Source organism: Sus scrofa, chromosome 13, assembly GCF_000003025.6.
Source record: "Sus scrofa isolate TJ Tabasco breed Duroc chromosome 13, Sscrofa11.1, whole genome shotgun sequence".
Classification (NCBI taxonomy): domain Eukaryota; kingdom Metazoa; phylum Chordata; class Mammalia; order Artiodactyla; family Suidae; genus Sus; species Sus scrofa.
In genome coordinates this window covers 134,592,929-134,610,167 of record NC_010455.5, presented here as the reverse complement: position 1 = coordinate 134,610,167, position 17,239 = coordinate 134,592,929, and the positions used below count along the sequence as shown (strand labels likewise).

Genomic DNA, 17,239 nt, shown 5'->3' with positions numbered 1-17,239 from the left:
TGCAACCTACACCACAGCTCACGGCAACGCCGGATCATTAACCCACTGAGCAAGGGCAGGGACCGAACCCGCAACCTCATGGTTCCTAGTCGGATTCGTCAACCACTGCACCACGATGGGAACTCCCAAACCTGAATCCTAATGGATATCAGTCAGGTTAATAACCCAGTGATCCACAATGGGAATTCCTGTAGTCGGATTATAGTGCACTGTCACTATGATGGAAACTCCCCAAGTTGGCCCTTTTAACATCAGCTTTTTAGAGAACTTCTATCAAAGCTCTAAGCAATCATAATCTTCAAATTATAAATAGATGGAGTTCCATTGTAAATCAACTATAATAAAAAAAATTAAAATAAAAAAAAGAATGCAAAAAAAAAAAAAAAAAAGGAGTTCCTGTTGAGGCTCAGTAGTAAGAAACCCAACTAGTGTCCATGAGGATGCAGGTTTGATCCCTGGCCTTGTTCAGTGGGTTAAGGATCTGGCTTTGCCGTGCACTGTGGTGTAAGTCACAGACATGGCTAGAATCCTGTGTTGCTATGGCTGTGGTAAAGGCCTGCAGCTGCAGCTCCAATTCAACCCTTCACCTGGGAACTTCCATATGCCACACATGCAGCCCTAAAAAGACAAAAAAAAAAAAATCATACTTTACAAAATATACGTAAAAACAAATTAGTTTTCTAATTTATACATTTAATTTTTTTCTTTTTTCTGATACAAGTAATATATGTCTAATATGAAAAGTCAGAAAACTACAAAATATATAACTTACCAAAGAAAAGTCCTCAACAATTCAACTTGTAAAGAAAACCATTAAAATTTTAGTATATCTCCAGATTTTTTTTTTTTTTTTACTTTTTAGGGCCACACTCTCGGTATATACAAATTTCCAGGCTAAGGGCAGAATCAGAGCTATAGATGCTGGCCTACACCACAGCCACAGCAACACAAGATCCAAGCTACATCTTCCACCTATACCGCAGCTCACAGCACCACTGGATCCTTAACCCACTGAGTGAGGCCAGGGATCAAACCCGCATCTTCATGGATCCTAGTCAGGTTTGTTACTGCTGAGGCATAACTGGAACTCTTTTATGTGTGTATATACTTTTTATTTCTGTTTTTATTTCAGCTTTATGGAAACCTAAATAATTGATGATAATTTTTAAATAATATGGGCTAACTACATATACTGACTTACCACTTTTTTCTTCATTTAAGAGCTTAAATATCTTTCCAAATCAACATAGAGAGATCTACTTCATTCTTTAACAGGTACATAGTGTTCCATTATATGGTTATATCATAGTTCAACTAATATTCATAGGCATGTTTATGGTTTTGCAAAGAATATCCTTGAACATATGTTACATAAGGCGGAATATGTTTCAACACTGTGTTGAAGTACACTTTTTTTTTTCCTGCTTTTTAGGGTCACATCCTCAGCATATGGAGGTTCCCAGCCCAGGGGTCGAATTGGAACTGCAGCTGCCAGCCTACACCGCAGCCACAGCAACGCAGGATCTGAGCCGCACCTGCGACCTGCACCACAGCTCACGGCAACACCAGATCCTTTACCCACTGAGCGAGGCCAGGGATGGAACCTGAAACCTCATGGTTCCTTGTCGGATTTGTTTCTGCTGCGCCACAACGGGAACTCCCTGAAGCACACATTTTTAAAAAAAATTTAAAAGATAAAATTCCCTTTAAAAATACTGATACATACCTGCTAAAAGAAATGATTCAAACTGATAAAAGAAAAAAAGAAGGAAAAAAACCATTAAATTCATTTGAAAACCAACAAAAGAATAAAGTCAGCATACCTAACTGTGATTACCTTTGGTAGAAGAATGAAGCTTTTGAACTTAGTCTGTAAAAACTTCTTGTTGACAATCACAGATTCAAAATCTGTCCTAGGTTTACCATGAGGTTGCTGGTTCAATCCCTGTCCTCGCTCAGTGGGTTACAGATCTGGCGTTGCCATGAGCTGTGGTGTAGGTCGCAGATGCAGCTTGGATCTGGTGTTGCTGTGGCTCTGGCGTAGGCTGGCGGTTGTAGCTCCGATTAGACCCCTAGCCTGGGAACCTCCATATGCCGCAGGTGCAGCCCTTAAAAAAAAAAAAAAAAAAAAAAAAAAAAAAAAAAAAAAATCTGTCCTAGGTTTATCCCAAAGAATAAAAACATTGCTAAGAACAGGATGCATTACCTGGAGGTGCTCCTCAGGCACTATAACTGGGCCACATTTTGTATGCTCTGCACACTCCTCAGTACAGCATCTATGGTGATCATTTTCCTTCCGCAGGTATTGGTACTGGTTTGTTGCACATTGTCTTCAGTTCAGTTATATATCAAAGTTTAATTACAAAACAAACGAAAAAAGGATTAGTTCACAGCAGTTAAAACATTGTAAGAAACTAGTAGCTGCTATATTTAGTGTATTAATAATGGCTACTCTTTTAACTAGAAAAATAGACTAAGGATTTTAATTCCATGGGAAATCCTCCTGATATGAGCTTTCAAACACCCAGATACTGGAGTATCCAACCTGCACACATGAAGGAGGGAGGAAGGGGATATGGGAAAGGGGAACAACTACATGTGAGCAAAAGATCCAGTGGGTCATCTCATAACGGAAAATCAGGGGGAGAATGATTATCCAACCGATGCTCTTTTATTCTTTTCAAATACCTTGAAGTTTGTTCTCTAAGAACAAGCATAATAAAATATTCCAGTATAAATGTCCTAAGTTGCCACACTGACAGAATGGGGAGGGCAGAGTACTAATCAACTAAGAAAATGACCTGTGTGTCATGGGACATACCTGCTAAGTAAGATAGTGCCCGCGGGTCTGCGCACCTGAAAAGTCTTCTCTAAATAAGAAACAGCTTGTGGGAAAAGTTTGTTCTACATAAAAGTCGAAAAAAAAAAAAGTCAGAATTATAGCCAAAAGATAAGCTAGATTTCAAACAACCACAGGATATTAATAACTAAGGAGAAAGAAGGTAAAAGCCTTATAATTCTAGAATACAGATACTAGTTAGCAAAGGTTATGCGGCTAGGAGTAGGGGAAAGAGTGAGTCTAGAAGGAAAGGAATTTCCTCATTTTCCAGTTTAGTCTGGGGGAAAAAACACCAAAAAGTTCCTTCCCTACCCCATTTAAATACAATATTATAAAACATAAATTGCAAGTATTAATATAACTTACTTTGAGACTGATTCAGATGACTGCAACATTGAGGTAGTTTATACTAAGAAAATCTTTCTTTTTTTTTCTTTCTTTCTTTTTTTTTTTTTTGCTTTTTAGGGCCACACCTGCGGCATACAGAAGTTTCCAGGCTAGGGGTCGAATCGGAGTTACAGCTGTCAGCCTACACCACAGCCACAGCAACGTGGGATCTGAGCTCCATCTGTGGCCTAAACCACAGCTCATGGCAATGCCAGATCCTTAACCCACTGAGCAAGGCCAGGGATCAAACCTGCAACCTCATGGTTCCCAGGTGGATTTGTTTCCACTGTGCCACAATGGGAACTCCAAAGAAAATCCTATGTTTAGGAGTTCCTGTCGTGGCTCAGCAGAATTGAATCTGACCAGAAACCATGAGGATGTAGGTTCATTTCCTGGCCTCGCTCAGTGCATTAAGGATCTGGCATTGCTGTGAGCTGTGGTGTAGCTTGCAGATGCAGCTTGGATCCCAAGTTGCTGTGGCTGTGGCGCAGGCCAGAGGTTACAGTTCCAATTTGATCCCTAGCCTGGGAATCTTCATATACCATGGGTATGGCCCTAAAAAGACCAAAAAGAAAAAAAGAAAAGAAAATCCTGTTTACAAGATCTACTTTAACCTCACCAATTTCTGTGGCCCATAATGAATTGGCTTAAAGTGTGTGTATGCCTCCATAACAGTTAAAAAACTGATGAGGCTAGCACCTCTAAATAACTTTGGCACATTATGCTATCATCAATCTTCAGGAGAATAAGCATTTCCATTGGTATCCTCAATGTATCTTAAAAATCATCTTTTCCATCCTATCCTCAGGATGTTCTGCCTCCCCTGAACTTAAGAGAATGAGTGAAAAAATGAGAAGAATGATTTAATATCAAATTATAAAATGAGGGGAGTTCCCTAGTGGCCTGGGGTTAAAGGATGCAGCTTTGTCATTGCTGTGGCTTGGGTCACTGATGTGGCGCTAGTTTAACCCCTGGCCCAGGAACTTCTGCATGTGTGTCAGGGAAAAAAAAAAGAAGACTAACAATATCAAATATGAACAAAGTTTTGGTGAGTGCATCACAAATACATATTTGGTGAAAGTGATAAATTCATTCACTACCAACATCTTTCATTCAGTCATTTACAAAACAATCATGTATATACTTTTCATTACCAAATAAAATGTACATACAATAAAATACACCCATTTTAAGTGTCCAGTTCAGGCCATAAGTGCTTATTACATACCTTTACAAGGTATCTTTTCTCGGGAAGCAACCTGAAAATGAAGACATAAAACATAAAAATTCCCATGCTGAGGGCAGAGCACTGTCTCATTTGTTTAGAATACATCTGGCAAGAGTCCCAAGGAATACTTTGTGGATGTAGGCAATATCAGTCCCCTCAAATCTTAATTTACCTCAATGAGCATTTACAAGTTTATTCTGTGCCAAAACATAACACCAGGCATGATCACATACTATCTCATTCCATTTGGGAAGTTAAAAGTAGGTAAAGACATCAACTACTAATAGCTCTTCGTAAACTACTACCAATTCATACTTTATCTGTTTTCTGGACCCCTCTTACCCTCAATTAAAAATCAGACTATAAAGACAAAAAAAAAAAAAAAAAAAAAAGGAGTTCCTGTCGTGGCGCAGTGGTTAACGAATCCGACTAGGAACCATGAGGTTGCGGGTTCGGTCCCTGCCCTTGCTCAGTGGGTTAATGATCCGGCGTTGCCGTGAGCTGTGGTGTAGGTTGCAGACGTGGCTCGGATCCCGCGTTGCTGTGGCTCTGGCGTAGGCCGGTGGCTACGGCTCCGATTCAACCCCTAGCCTGGGAACCTCCATATGCCGCGGGAGTGGCCCAAGAAATAGCAACAACAACAACAACAACAAAAAAGACAAAAAGACAAAAAAAAAAAAAAAATCAGACTATATCATGTCTCTGGTTAATAATTGTGTATATATTATTATTGTATATATTAGGACTTCTTCCTATTTTTCTTCCAGGTACTTATTGTGGGAGTGCCTTCCAAGTCTGCTATAGACCACATCCAAGTAGATATATACCAGTTCTGTTTAAATTATTCAGATGTATAGGTTTAAATTATATCCCATGGCCCCCATCTTTCCAAACTAAAAAGCCAATTTAGCTTAACTCCATTTTAAGGGTGCATTAGCACCAGTTCCAACTGTGGAACTCCAGGTAACAGATGAAAATACCTTCAATCATTTGATTCTTAATAAAAACAATGACAAGGAGTTCCCGTTGTGGCTCAGCAGTTAGCAAACCTGACAAGCATCCATGAGGACGTGGGTTCGATCCCTGGCTCTGGCATAGGCCAATAGCTACAGTTCCAATTGGACCCCTAGCCTGGGAACCTCCATATGCCACAGGTGAGGCCCTAAAAAGACAAAAAGACCAAAAAAAAAAAAAAAACAAAAGATGACAAAATAATGGTACACTTACTCTTCAATGCTTTTATCGTAGACAGTCTTGATTCTTAAATGTTCATTAACATCTCTCCTTACAATATGATTTGCCTTAAGATGGACCTTATTTATGACCTGAAAAAAAAGGAATAGATTGACTAATGATGTCACAACTTGAAATTAATAAAATAAATTTAAATTTCTTTTATTTTTTCTTTTTAGGACCACACCTGCAGGATATGGATGTTTCCAGGCTAGGGGTCTAATTGGAGATGCAGCTGCCGGCTTAAGCCACAGCCACAGCAATGCCAGATCCTATCTGCATCTGTGACCTACACCGCAGCTTGCAGCAACACTGGATCCTTAACCCACTGAGTGAAGCCAGAGATCAAACCCGCATTTTCACTGATACTAGTCAGATTCTTAACCTACTGAGCCGCAATGGGAAATCCCAATAAACTGAATTTCAAGTGTAGTACCCAGAAAAAAATAAAAAGAACTAAATAAATCAAGAGGTAGTTCATTCTTGAAGATAGGAAGACTCAATATTGTCAGAACATCAGTTCTTCCCAACTTAATCTATAGATTCAATGCAGTCCCAATCAAAATCTCAGCAAGTTGTACTGTGAATATCAACAAACTAATTCTGAAGTTTATATTGAGGGCAAAAGACCCAGAATAGTCAATAAAATGTTGAAGGCAAAAACAAAGTTGAAGGACTGACACTACCTGACTTTAAGATTTATTATAAAGTTATAGTATCAAGACAGTGTGATACTGGCAAAAGGAGAAACAAATAGATCAGTGGAACAGAATAGAGAACCCAGAAACAGACCCACATAAATACAGTCAACTGATCAGTATAAAAGGCAATACAATAGTGCAAAGATAGTCTTTTCGACAAATAGTACTGAAACAACTGGATATGCAAATGGAAAAAAATGAATCTAGAGACAGATCTTACATCTTCCAGAAAAATTAACTCAAAATGGAATATAGACCTAAATGTAAGAGAAAACCAAAAAACTCTTAGAACATAGAAGAAAAATAGATGTCCTTAGATATAGCAATGACTTTTTAGATACAATACTAAAAGCATGATTCATGAATTAGTAATTTCAACTTTATTAAAATTAAAAACTTCCAGAGTTCCCACTGTGGTACAGTGGGTTAAGAATGTGACCGCAATGGCTTGTGTTGCTGTGCAGGCATGCATTTGATACACTATCCAACACAGTGTTGGATCGTAAGTTAAAACGATCCAACACTGGAGTTCTCATCGTGGCTCAAGGGAAACGAATCTGACTAGCATCCATGATGACACAGGTTCGATCCCTGGCCTTGCTCAGTGGGTTAAGGATCCAGCGTTGCTGTGGCTGTGGCATAGGCCAGCGGCTGCAGTTCTCATTTGAACCCTAGCCTGGGAATTTCCATATGCCATAGGTGCGGCCCTAAAAAATAAAAAAATAAAGGATCCCACATTGCTGCAGCTGTAACGTACTTTGCAGCTGTGGCTTGGATTTAATCCCTGGCTGGGGAGCTTCCATACTTTCATATGCTCCAGGTGTGGCCATAACAAAATAGAGCACTGAGGATTTTGAGGGCAGTGAAACTAGCCCATATACACTGTAATAATGGCTACATGCCATTCATTATACCTTTGTCCAAACCCATAGAATGTGCAGTACCAAGAGTAAACCCTAATGTAAACTATGGACTTTGGGTGATTATGAAGCTTCAGCAACTGTAACAAAAGTACCACTCTGATTGGGAATGTTGATAATGGGGGAGTCTATGCATGTGAGGAATAACAGGGTATCGAGGAAGGCTCTCTACCTTCTTCACCAAGATTCGATCCCTGGCCCGGGAAGTGCCATGTGCTGTGAGTACAGACCAAAAAAAAAAAAATCTTTAATAAAAAATATGAAGATCAGGTTCCATTTCTTCTTATTTTGGCAGTAATAAAAGAGAGTGAGGAGTTCCCTAATGGCCTAGCAGTTAATGATTCAGAGATTAGGTGTTGTCACTACTATGCCTTGGGTTCAACCTAGCCTGGGACTTCCACATGTCAAAGCGTAGTCAAAAGGAGTTCCCATCCTGGCTCAGCAGTAACAAACCTGACTAGTATTGATGAGGACACAGTTTGATCCCTGGCCTTGCTCAGTGGGTTAAGGATCCTGCATTGTTGTGGCTGTGGCATAGGCCATGAACTATGGTGTGGTACGCAGACACAGCTCATATCCCAAGTTGCTGTGACTGGGGAGTTCCCACCGTGACTCAGTGGTTAACAAATCCAACCAGGAACTAAGCTGCTGTGCCTGTACTGCTGCCCGGCAGCTGTAGCTCCAATTCAACACCTTGCCTGTGAACTTCCGTGTGCTACAGGTGTGGCCCTAAAAAGCAAGCAAGCAAGCAAGCAAATGAATAAATAAATAAATAAATAAATAAATAAATAAATGAGTATATCCAAAAAAAGAGAGCGAGAATTAAAAAATAAAATTAAAAACATAAAAATATGGGAGTCCCTGTTGTTTCAGCAGGTTAAGAATCCGACTAGTATCCGTAAGGATACAGGTTCCATTCCTGGCTTCACCCAGTGGGTTAAGGATCTGATGTTGCTGTGGCTGTGGTGGAGGCTGGCAACTGCAACTCTGATTCAACCCCTAAACTAAGGACTTTCATATGCTGCCCGTGAGGCCCTGAAAAGAAAAAAAAAAAAAAAAATGAAGATCAGAAGACAATGGAACTTTAATTAAAATGCTAAAAGAAAGATGTTCAACACTAAAGTCTATCTCCAATGAAACTAATTACCCTTCAAAAATGAAGAGGAAATAAAGATATTTCAGATAAACAAAAATTGAGAGAATTTATCACCAGCAGACTTCCACTACAAGAAACACTAAGTTCTTCAGGCTAATGCAGTGACACTAGATGGTAACTTGGATCTTGTCTTAATTTAGGCTGCTATAACAGAAAACCATGAACTGGGTGGCTTATAAACAACAGAAATTTATTTCTTATAGTTCTGGAGGCTAGCAAGTCCAAGACCAAGGCATCAGAAGACTTGATGTCTGGAGAGGGCCCACTTCCTGTTTCTTAAGGCCCTATTCTCATTGTCTTCTTTGGCAGAAGGGGCAAGGTGCTATTTCATAATGGTATTAATCTCATTCATAAGGGCTCGGCCCTCATGACCTAATCATCCCCAAAGACTGACCCTCTAACCATTATATTAAGAGCAAGGATTTAACACATGCATTGGGGTGGGGGGACACAAACATGCAGTCTATACTGGATCTTTAGGAAGGAATGGGAACAAAAGGAAATGATTTGTAATATAAAAGTCTATTTTGGGGAGTTCCCTTCATGGCTCAGTGGTTAATGAACCCAACTAGGATCCATGAGGATGCGGGTTCGATCCCTGGCCTCATTCAGTGGCTTAAGGATCTGGTGTTGGCATGAGCTGTGGTGTAGGTCACAGACATGGCTCGGATCCCGCGATACTGTGGCTGTGGTGTAGATGGGTGGTTACAGCTCCCATGTTCAACCCCTAGCCTGGGAACCTCCATATGTGGCGGGTATAGCCCTAAAATAGCAATAAATAAATAAATAAATAATTTTAAAAGTCTATTGTGAACACTTGTGATGGAACATGATAGAAGATAATGTGAGAAAAAGAATATATACATATACATGTATCACTGGGTCACTTTGCTGTACAGTAGAAATTGACAGAATACTAAATCAACTATAAAGGAAAAAATAAAAATTAAAAAAAAATTAGCTGAAAAAAATTTTTTTGTCCAAAAAATAGCTAACATAGCAGGTCTAAGACACTATCTTTAGAAAGGCCTGCTTACAAGTTTGACTATTCTCTGGTCTGAGAATCTGAATGGTAAAGTTTCCTACACTGATGTAAAACTTCGTTAAGTGATAAGGAAGTCTCATTGTGCCAAACTGTTACTAGAAATTATGTTGAACTTTTTTTTTACTTCTCAGAGTCAGGAATTTTAGTGACTGAAATTGTGCTAACGTGACCAATTTCCAATAAAAACCCTTGACTCCTGGATTCAGATGAGCTTCCCTTGCAGACAACATTTTTGTGCCTGTTGTTACAAGTTACTGCTGAAGTGCTATGTGACTCCACTAGGAGAGGACTCTTGGAAATGTTGACGAAAATTCAATCAACAAACAAATAAAGAAGAAAAGAGCAAATTTTATTTGAACCAAACTGAGGACTACAACCTGGGGACTGACTCTTAGGAAGCTCTGAAAACTGTTCTACCTGTTAGAAGTCAAAGGCACAGTAACATACAGAGACCGAACTTGCGTCTTCATGAATACTAGTCAGATTTGTTTCTGCTGAGCTATGATGGGAACTCCAAGACATTAGCCATTTAAAACTAAAATTAGTTTTTGCTTTGGTGGGACATATACTAAAATTGGAAGGATACGGAAAGATAGCATGGCCCCTGGGAAGCATTCCATATTTTTTACCTTATAAATGGTAGATTTTAGACCATGTAAATTATACCTCGATAAAGCTGTTAAAATGTCACCAAATATAAAACTAAAATTATAAAACTGCAATTATGAGATTTATAATATACACAGAGGTATTATATATTACAATAATAGCAAAAGGACCAGAATATAAGTGAAACTAAACTTTGAAAAGTTCCTATATTTACCATGAATACATACAAAAATGACTGAAATCAACAGTTGGCTATTTAAAATGACTAATAAGGGAGTTCCCATTGTGGCTCAGCAGAAACGATTCTGAATAATATCCATGAGGATGCGGGTTCTATCCCTGGCCTCACTCAGTGGATTGTGGATCCGGCACTGCCATGAACTGTTCTGTAGGTCGCAGACGTGGTTCAGATCCCACAGTGTTGCTGTGGCTGTGATGTAGGCCTGCAGCTGTAGCTCCAATTCAACCCCTAGCCTGGGAACTTCCATACGCCATGGGTGAAGCCCTAAAAAGTAAAAAAAGAAAAAATTTTAAATAAAATGATTAATAAAATTAATAAGCCTCTGGAGTTCCCACCATGACGCAGTGGAAATGAATCCGATTAGGAACCATGAGGTTGCGGGTTTGATCCCTGGCCTTGCTCAGTGGGTTAAGGATCCGGCGTTGCCATGAGCTGTGCTGTAGGTCACAGATGGGGCTCGGATCCTGTGTTGCTGTGGCTGTGGTGTAGGCCAGCAGCTGTATCTCCTATTAGACCCCTAGCCTGGGAACCTCCATATGCAGCAGGTGAGGACCTAAAAAACAAACAAACAAACAAAATCATTCGTCTATTAGAAAACTGATTTCAGAAGTGTACTAAACATGAGTTCCTGTTGTGGCTCAGTGGAAATGAATCTGACTAGTACCCCTGAGGATGCAGGTTCGATTCCTGGCCTTGCTCAGTGGGTAAAGGATGTGGCGTTGCTGTGAGCTATGGTATAGGTCACAGACATGGCTGGGATCTGGCGTCACTGTGGCTGTAGCGTAGGCCGGCGGCTATAGCTCTGATTAGACCCCTAGCCTGGGACCCTCTATATGCCATGGGTGTGGCCCTAAAAAGACCAAAATAAAAAGAAGTATATTAAACAGATAATATATCATGATCAAGTAGGGACGATTCCAAAAATGCAAGGTTTCACTACTGGAAAATTCAATGTCATCTACCACATAACACTAAATATTATATAATTCCATTTATATAAGCTAGGTTCTAAAACAGGCAAAACTAATTTAATGTAAAATCTAAATTTAGGAGTTCTCTTTGTGGTGCAGTGGGTTAAAGGATCCGGTGTTACTGCAACTGCATGGATCACTGCTGTCATGAGGGTTTAATCCCTGGCTTGGGGAAATCTGCACATCCTGCAGGTGCGGACAATAAATAAACTAATAAATTCATTAAATAAAATCTAAATCTAAAATAAAACATTAGAGAAATAGTTGCCTGGAGTGGATGGGAAAGACTAACTGGCACAGGACAGGAGGGAACTTTCTGGAGAGTTGAAACTGTTCTATATTGTGACAGGGTCCTGGGTCTTATATTAATGTACATGACTACATTTGCTACATTTCAATATAAACAAAACTTACCAAAAAAAAAAAAACCCTTTAAAAGTAACAATAACAGAGGGAGGATGGGGAATGGGTAGAAGTACATGAAACAAATGAGAGAATACCCCTAAAGTGTTGAAGCTAGGTGAAGGGACATGGGAGTTAATTACACTATTCTGGTTTTGGCTTTCTTATAATTTACATAATAAGAAACAAAAACAAAACAGTCTTTAGTTGAGAACAAGTTATATAAGTCAAATGTTTTGCAGTTCTCCACCACTACAATAAAAAGGTACAGAAATTTCCTGTAGCATTTAACACAGGTGCAGTCACCAGGATGTGTGCAAGGAATAGTACTTGTCTATATTTTGTGTCTAGGTTAAAGCAAAAAGAATGGTTAGAAGGATTTGCTATTACATACTCTATGAAGAACTAGGAAAATTTATGAAGGATGAGAACTCTCAAGAAGAACTTAATAGCTTGCTTTTAATATCTGAAGCACCATCACTATTTAGTTTGTTCATCTGAGAGCCATAAATAAAAATAGCGGGTAGAAGTTTCAGGAAGAGTTTTCAACTCTATAAAAAAACAACGATCTCTCCAAAGAGCAAAGAGACTGTCTGTGGAGATGTTCAAATATAAGTAGGAGATTTGTACACTGGCAACAACCAGAAGAAGAAAATAGCTCTGAAGCTTCCTTCCAGCACAAAGATTTTGCAGTTCTTTGAACTATTTTCTCTCATTTTAATTTAAATTCAAAAAGGGGTGTGCAGGACTTTGCGAAGTATTTTTTAAAAAGAATTGACCAGGTGGGTGTAGGAAATGGAATGTTGTTTAACGGTATAAACTTGCAGCTAGTAAATAAATAAGTCCTGGAGATCTAATGCACAATACAGCAATTATAGTCAACAATACTGTATTATAAACTTAAAAGTTGCTAACAGACTAAAAAATAAAATCACTCAGCCAAAATGCAGTGTCATGATAAAAGCTGTAATACAGCCACGAATCTCAAGCTTAGTATTCTGGCACATATGGTTATCAACAGCATGCACCGAAGTTCTTGGAAACGAACAAAAATGAGCTGTTTTAGATTTCTGGGCTAAACTGAAAATTTCTAATTTATTTTGATAAAAGTAGTAAGACAAATTATAAAATCAATCACAACATGCAGCCCTGCCCCAGGCACTGTGTCTCCTTTCCTCAAAGAATACTGATTATTATGGGCTCTCTGAGCTAAGCAGTGTGTTGGGATCAAAGTATAAGACACAAAACTTATCCCAAGGAACATTACAATTTAACTACAAAGGCAAGACAAGCCCGAAAAATTAAGCCTGTCACCACATAGCGGTACTTGGTTAAGTGCCAAAAGAAAGTACAGATAAGACGTACTGTGAAATGGAAAAAACATTCTGCTGAGGTGGTTTCAGCAGGTTACAATGAGGTTAAGGAACTTAGAATGAAAGAATGTAGACAGGAAGAAAAATAGAATGGGAAGGAGGCGGCACTTCCAGGGCAGGAGAACAGGGCAAAGCAAGAGAAGCGATAAAGTAACTTGAAGAAAAACTTGAATTTTGTCTCCAGAGAATCCCCAATACCCCCTAACACCATTGTCTAGCTCTTCTATCAATTATTCTCAAACCTTTTGGCTCAGTGGTTCCCCAAGTGAGGTCCTTTGTCAAGCAGCATCATTAACCGTCTAAAAACTTTACCTACAAATTCTGGGGCCTCATCCCAGATCTAGTGAGTCAAAAGTGGGTAGTGGGAGGGAATGGAGCGGCAATTTGTGTTTTAACAAGTCCTTCAGGTGATTCTGATGCACGCTCAAGTTTGAAAACCACTGCTCTAGGACTACCTGATAAGCACAACCCTCCGCACGGGAAAGTGGTGATGTTCTGAGTCTTAAGTGAGCCAGCCACTCTGCTGTGCAGAAAGGGAGTTGATAGGTCCCGGCCCTCTATGAGTTCAGACTTTGGCCGAATCTCGCTTTTCCTCCAGTACACCTAGTTCCAATCACTATCCTCTATGCCACCGCTTCCCGTGTTACTTTACCCTCCAGTGGCCCGCTCCCGTCCCTCCGTCGCCCTACCTCGGAGTCAGAAGGGACGTGATGCCGGCAGGGAGGAGAATTGCCCAAGTAGACAGGAATCGATGTGGCGCTTGCGCGGAGCCCGCCCAACAGGAGTAAAACGCCTCGGATCCACAAAGAACCGCTCCAGTGCCACTGACTCGGGCCCCGGCCTGGACCCCGGGAGCCCTCTCCTCTACCCAACTCGGCCGCCATCTTCAGGCCGAGCGTCGTTACCATGGAGTACGTGACGCCTCCGCGCCCAGCGCTAGCCCCGCCCCTTCCCCGTCTGGGCAGGTGGAGAGACTTGGCGGAGGGAAGATGCTTTTTGATTGGTTAGCGTCACCGGTAAGAAGTTGACCGTGGAAGATGAGTTGCATCACGTCCATCGCATCTCATTCGCGTGAAGCCGGCCAATAAATACCATTTAGCAGCCCACGTGAGTTGAACTGTGGGAAGACTAGTGGATGCCGATAGTAATGGTATAGTAATATGTGGGTGTCCGTTTACTGAGGGCTTCCAGTTTTTAATTCAGTTATTCACTGAAAAGATAGGCACCCACTAGGTGCCAGGTACTTTTGACATATAAACAGGTGTAAAATCTTTTATGGTTTAGCTCTGTGTATAAAAGATAAATGGTATATAATTTTCTTTTTTATTGTATTGAGTCACCAATTTTAGACCCACTTTTTTTTTTTTTTTCTTTTATGGCCACACCTACAGCATATGCAAGTTCCTCAGGGACAGGGTTTGAATCCAGCTGCAGCTATGGCAGCCCTGAATGCTTTAACACACTGTGCCAGGCAAACGTCGAATCGCACTTCCACAGCTAACCCAGCCGCTGAAGTCGGATTCTTAACACACTGAGCCACAGCGACAACTCCTAGACCCACTTATTAACTAAAGTCATTTTCTGTAAAATCAAATGATGCGTTCTTTCCTATTCATCCCCATCCCTTAACTTCTATGAAAGTAAGAATTGCACCTGCATTAACCCCAGGGACTAGGTAGGACCCTTGCCATTAAGGCAACTACCTTAAAAACTGAGCTGTGCAGAAGTAAAAAAAAAAAAAAAAGAAATTACAAATTGTGACAAAACTCCCTGTGGCCCATGAAACAAAGAATTAAAAGTAGGAACTGCAAACACTGAGCTGGAATTCCAGAAATTGAATATTGTAAATTACAATACTAGAAACTGTAGTGGTAGGAAGAAAACAGAAAATCCTCAAGAACTTACAGTTCATTGGCAAAGATTATGTACTCAATAAAGACATGGGGCATATTTCAAATAGACTCATTATATATGTCTATTATACCACCACTAATGTAAGGTGGGATTTCAAGCAAAATTTATCACTGTCAGGATGTGTTTTCTGCACAAAATCACATACCAGATTGTGAACAAAGAATGGAATCAGTCATCTTCGAGTTCCTAGTGTTGACAGCAGTGCCATTATGGGGGAGAGGCAGTTTCAGTGGTCTAGAGGACGAGCTGCTAGTCATTTAAGTTCATTTCTGTGAAACAGGGGACTCCTCCAATGTAACTCTTGCTAGAGGACTGCCTTTGCACTGACTAGACCTCATTATGGGAGCATAAAAGTATAAAGCAGGCTCTCATTCACAAGAGCTGACACTACAGCAGTTTAAAAGAGAATTGTGCACTTGCATACAAGATTCATTTGCAGTATATTTACTTTGGTTATCCAAAGGATTCTCAGCTTTCTTCCTTGCTTTGTTCAAATGCCTACCACTTCTTGTTCATCTACCCCACTGCTCTAGCATCACCAATCAAAGTCTATTCACTGAACTAAAGAGACAAGCATTAAAATTTCTTTTCTTCTCCTCTATATGCCTAATCCAGACCAGAATCTGCCTTCCCAGACATGTTCACAGGTGGACATTCTCCAGCTTCCTCATACTCATTAACTCCCCTCCCCAACAACCCCTGGTTCCTCAACTTTGTAAATGCAGTTACCCACCCAGCAACCAAAGCTTGAAGATTCCTCTCCATATTCAATAGGTTTTAAAGTTCAATTAATGTTTATAGAATCTGCTCTTTCAGAGTCCAACTATCTGTTAAGATTGCCAAGTTCCCTTGTGGGCAGGCAGCAGGTTGATTTGGCATTACCACAGATGTGGGGCGGGTCCTTTGATCCTTGGTCTAGGAACTTCCACATGCCAGTAACGGGGGGGGGGGGGGGGGGGGGGAAAGTACCTGTCCTGGCTCAGCAGAAACGAATCTGACAAGCATCTATGAGGATGCAGTTACCATCCCTGGCTTTGCTCAGTGGGTTAAGGATCTATCTGTGAGCTGGGGTGTAGTTCAGATGTGGCTCAGATCTGCTTGTGGCTGTGTTGTAGGCCAGCAGCTAAGGCTCCAATTCAACCCCTAGCCTGGGAACCTCCATATGCCACATGTGCAGCCCTAAAATGACAGGGGAAAAAAAAGCCAACTTGGTTTTCCTACCCTTTGGTTTATGTTGGGTTGCCACAGGGATCTTTCTAAAGTACAAATCTGGCCACTTGTCAATCAAGCTCTCCAATGACACCCTCATACAAAAATAGTCTAAAATCCTGACAATTGGCATTTTCTAGACTTTCCAATTACTCCCCCACAACAGATGTTAATACATAACCCTGTTGAATGATTCCTCAAATGCCTTCTGCTTACTCCTAAAATCTTTGTGCCATTCCTTTTCTGAAAGGCCACCCCTAAGCATTTCTTCCTTTATTCCTGAGCATCAGTTGTGTACTTACTTAGCTAGTGAGACAGTGTACTTTTAGTTATGCTATTTTCTCAGAAGGGTAACTAAATCTAAATGGAGGGTTGGTATCTGCCCTTCCTTCCCTTGACCCAAGTTCAATTTCCTTAGGGTTCCAGTGACCAAATCCAAATTGTGGTGACCATGAATCTTCTCAGATCTGATGAAGAGGTGACTGACCAATGATTCTGCACTATCTACCTGTCTTGAGGCCACATTTCCCAAGAGCTGCTGATAAATAAACCAGCAGTACAAACACTAGCCCCCTTTCTGTGACTCTCCCAACAGCAATTTTAGCTTCAGGGCCATTAAACTAAACCGTGGAAGGGCCAACATGTGCTATTTAGCACACCCTCTCGTTCAAAGATCCTTCTCAGCACCACCCCCATAGATTTTTAGCATGCTAATAAATCCTTAAGTCTGCTTGGAGAACCCAAATACAATTAAAAACTGTTCAAAAGGGGCTCATTTGACAAACTTACAATTTTCTGTTCATATTTTTAGTGGAATATCAAAATTTGTTGGTTAATGAAAGTAGCTGCTACTGCATCAAACATCTCAAACCACCATAATGCAAACCGATACCTTGTTCAAACTTGTATTCAACACATTCTGAGACTTAAAATACTCTGCAGCCCTGTTTAGTGTCATGCCAAAAGATGTCTTGCACTTTACTACCTTAATACAGAATCAAGGAAAGCTAC

The 17,239-nt window shown here is 40.4% G+C and overlaps 1 protein-coding gene across 1 annotated transcript in view; it reads right to left on the bottom strand.

Moving 5' to 3' along the window:
- The window catches only part of LMLN (leishmanolysin like peptidase), a 60,636-nt gene extending 46,584 nt beyond the window's left edge, over positions 1–14,052 (bottom strand). Inside the window, exons 1-5 of the mRNA XM_003358776.4 lie at positions 13,795–14,052; positions 5,682–5,779; positions 4,455–4,485; positions 2,822–2,904; positions 2,207–2,330 (exon numbers count right to left, since the gene is read on the bottom strand). Of these exons, the coding sequence (XP_003358824.3) occupies positions 2,207–2,330; positions 2,822–2,904; positions 4,455–4,485; positions 5,682–5,779; positions 13,795–14,013 (555 nt within the window). The 5' untranslated portion in view covers positions 14,014–14,052. The remainder of the gene's footprint in view (positions 1–2,206; positions 2,331–2,821; positions 2,905–4,454; positions 4,486–5,681; positions 5,780–13,794) is intronic.